At 43.0% G+C, this 1,703-nt stretch overlaps 1 protein-coding gene across 3 annotated transcripts in view; it reads right to left on the reverse strand.

Annotated features, from left to right (window-relative positions):
- gdap2 (ganglioside induced differentiation associated protein 2) overlaps window positions 1-1,703 on the reverse strand; it is a 46,520-nt gene that overhangs the window by 33,904 nt on the left and 10,913 nt on the right. For all 3 annotated transcript variants that reach the window (XM_019860120.1, XM_019860115.1, XM_019860128.1), the window contains exons 3-4: window positions 353-492; window positions 90-243 (exon numbers count right to left, since the gene is read on the reverse strand). In XM_019860120.1, the coding sequence (XP_019715679.1) occupies window positions 90-243; window positions 353-492 (294 nt within the window). The remainder of the gene's footprint in view (window positions 1-89; window positions 244-352; window positions 493-1,703) is intronic.

The raw sequence follows: 1,703 nt of genomic DNA on the forward strand, positions 1-1,703 counted from the left end.
GTGTGGGTGTGTGTGTGTGTGTGTGTGTGTGTGTGTGTGTGTGTATATATATGTTTCCTTTTTTAAATCAATCAGTTTGCGGTTCTTACGTGGCCAGTTGCAGGATGTTCCTGTAGCAGCTGTACAGCGAGCTCTCTGCTGCTGTTCTGTACTTTGCTTTGTACTTTGGTCCCACTGTGTGGATGATGAACCTTGCTGCCAGGTTGAAGCCTTTCGTATGCTTCGCCTCTCCTGTGCGACATCCTGCGCAGGAAACACACAATAGGGGAGGTACACACATATAGACACAACACGTACAGTCCAAAGTTAGCCCAGCATTTTTCGAACACGAGAATAAAAATGTGTTAGGAACCTTTAAGTTTGAGCAGCTCATCTTTCAGCTCGGACCCTGCCAGCTGATGGATGCGCTCTGATACAGGGTTCTTGTCGTTGAGCAGTTCATTGCTGGTGTTTGTGATGGCGGTGCAGTTCAGCAGCGCGACATCACCAATGCTGTGGGCAAGAAGATGGCAATGTGATTTTTTTTAGCTTCCAAGGTAGTTTCTTCACACACAAGATGTTATGTTGAAAGCAATTGTTGTTGTCCAATGAATAGTTTATAAATCAGTGTCAGGAGTAACATTTACATTGTTGTCCAGTGATAATTGTTTTTAACACGACGAGGTGAGAGAAGTGAATCTGACAATCCAACTTCTGGTATGCCGTCGCTGGCTGAACCCCACAGGAGAAATATTTTGCTCGGTTCTGTGTAAAGAGCAAAGATGGGAAAATAACGGATCTTCTGTTAACACATGGATGCTCAATGAGCATATTTAAGTGATCACGAGTCAACGAGGGTGGTTCCTTGGGGGCACGGTGGTCACCGTTCATGTGTCAGGAATGCAAGCATTCCCAACAAAGGAACAGAAAATTTGCAACCACAAAGGGGTGCTCACACTGAGTCAGCCACCAAGCTGAGCAGCAGACGGATCAGGTGATCTTCTACAAAGACGAATTATGATGTGGACTCTCTACAGAGCAACATGTTGCTTGAATACAATGGAACTTCTATTTAACAGACTTTTGTTAGTTGGATTCTAAGGTAGCATGTAAGCCAGTAATGGTGTAACAAAATGTCCCTGGCAGTCTGGAGGGACATCACAGAGCTGGTCTGAATTGGAAACTCGAATTTTCGTTAAAAATATGCGAGTGCATTAAATCGGAGCGAATCATTTCATATTGAAATATGTTGAGATCCACAACGAATTGCGAATAAATCAAAAACTTGTTGGAATTTGTTTTGTGAGGTGCATTACCTGCAGAAATAAAATGGAACTACGCTCTCAACTCAACTTTATCAAGCGCTTTAACAACAACAACCGCAGCTGTAATAAAAAGCTGTTTCAGATTGAATATAAAAGATAAACCGTAATATAACAATCAGAGGTAGGCAATTTACAAAATTTTGCTGGTCCATCATTCGCCTGGGCACCTGGCCATCATCAACAGTCGGGTGGTCCACATTTTCATGGCAAAAAAAAAAAGTTTGTCGGATTCGTCGGGCCGGGTCGGAATTCTTGTCGATACTATGGTACAAGGTTCTGTGCAAAATTTCATTCCGATCTGATGATATTTTCCCGTCCCGCAAAGCGGCCAAAGTTTCCACCATAACAACTGGTCTCAATAGGGTGAACATGTGTATTTTAACCGTGTATTTTGCCATG

This window comes from Hippocampus comes, unplaced genomic scaffold (genome assembly GCF_001891065.2).
Source record: "Hippocampus comes isolate QL1 unplaced genomic scaffold, H_comes_QL1_v1.1 scaffold34, whole genome shotgun sequence".
NCBI lineage: Eukaryota > Metazoa > Chordata > Actinopteri > Syngnathiformes > Syngnathidae > Hippocampus > Hippocampus comes.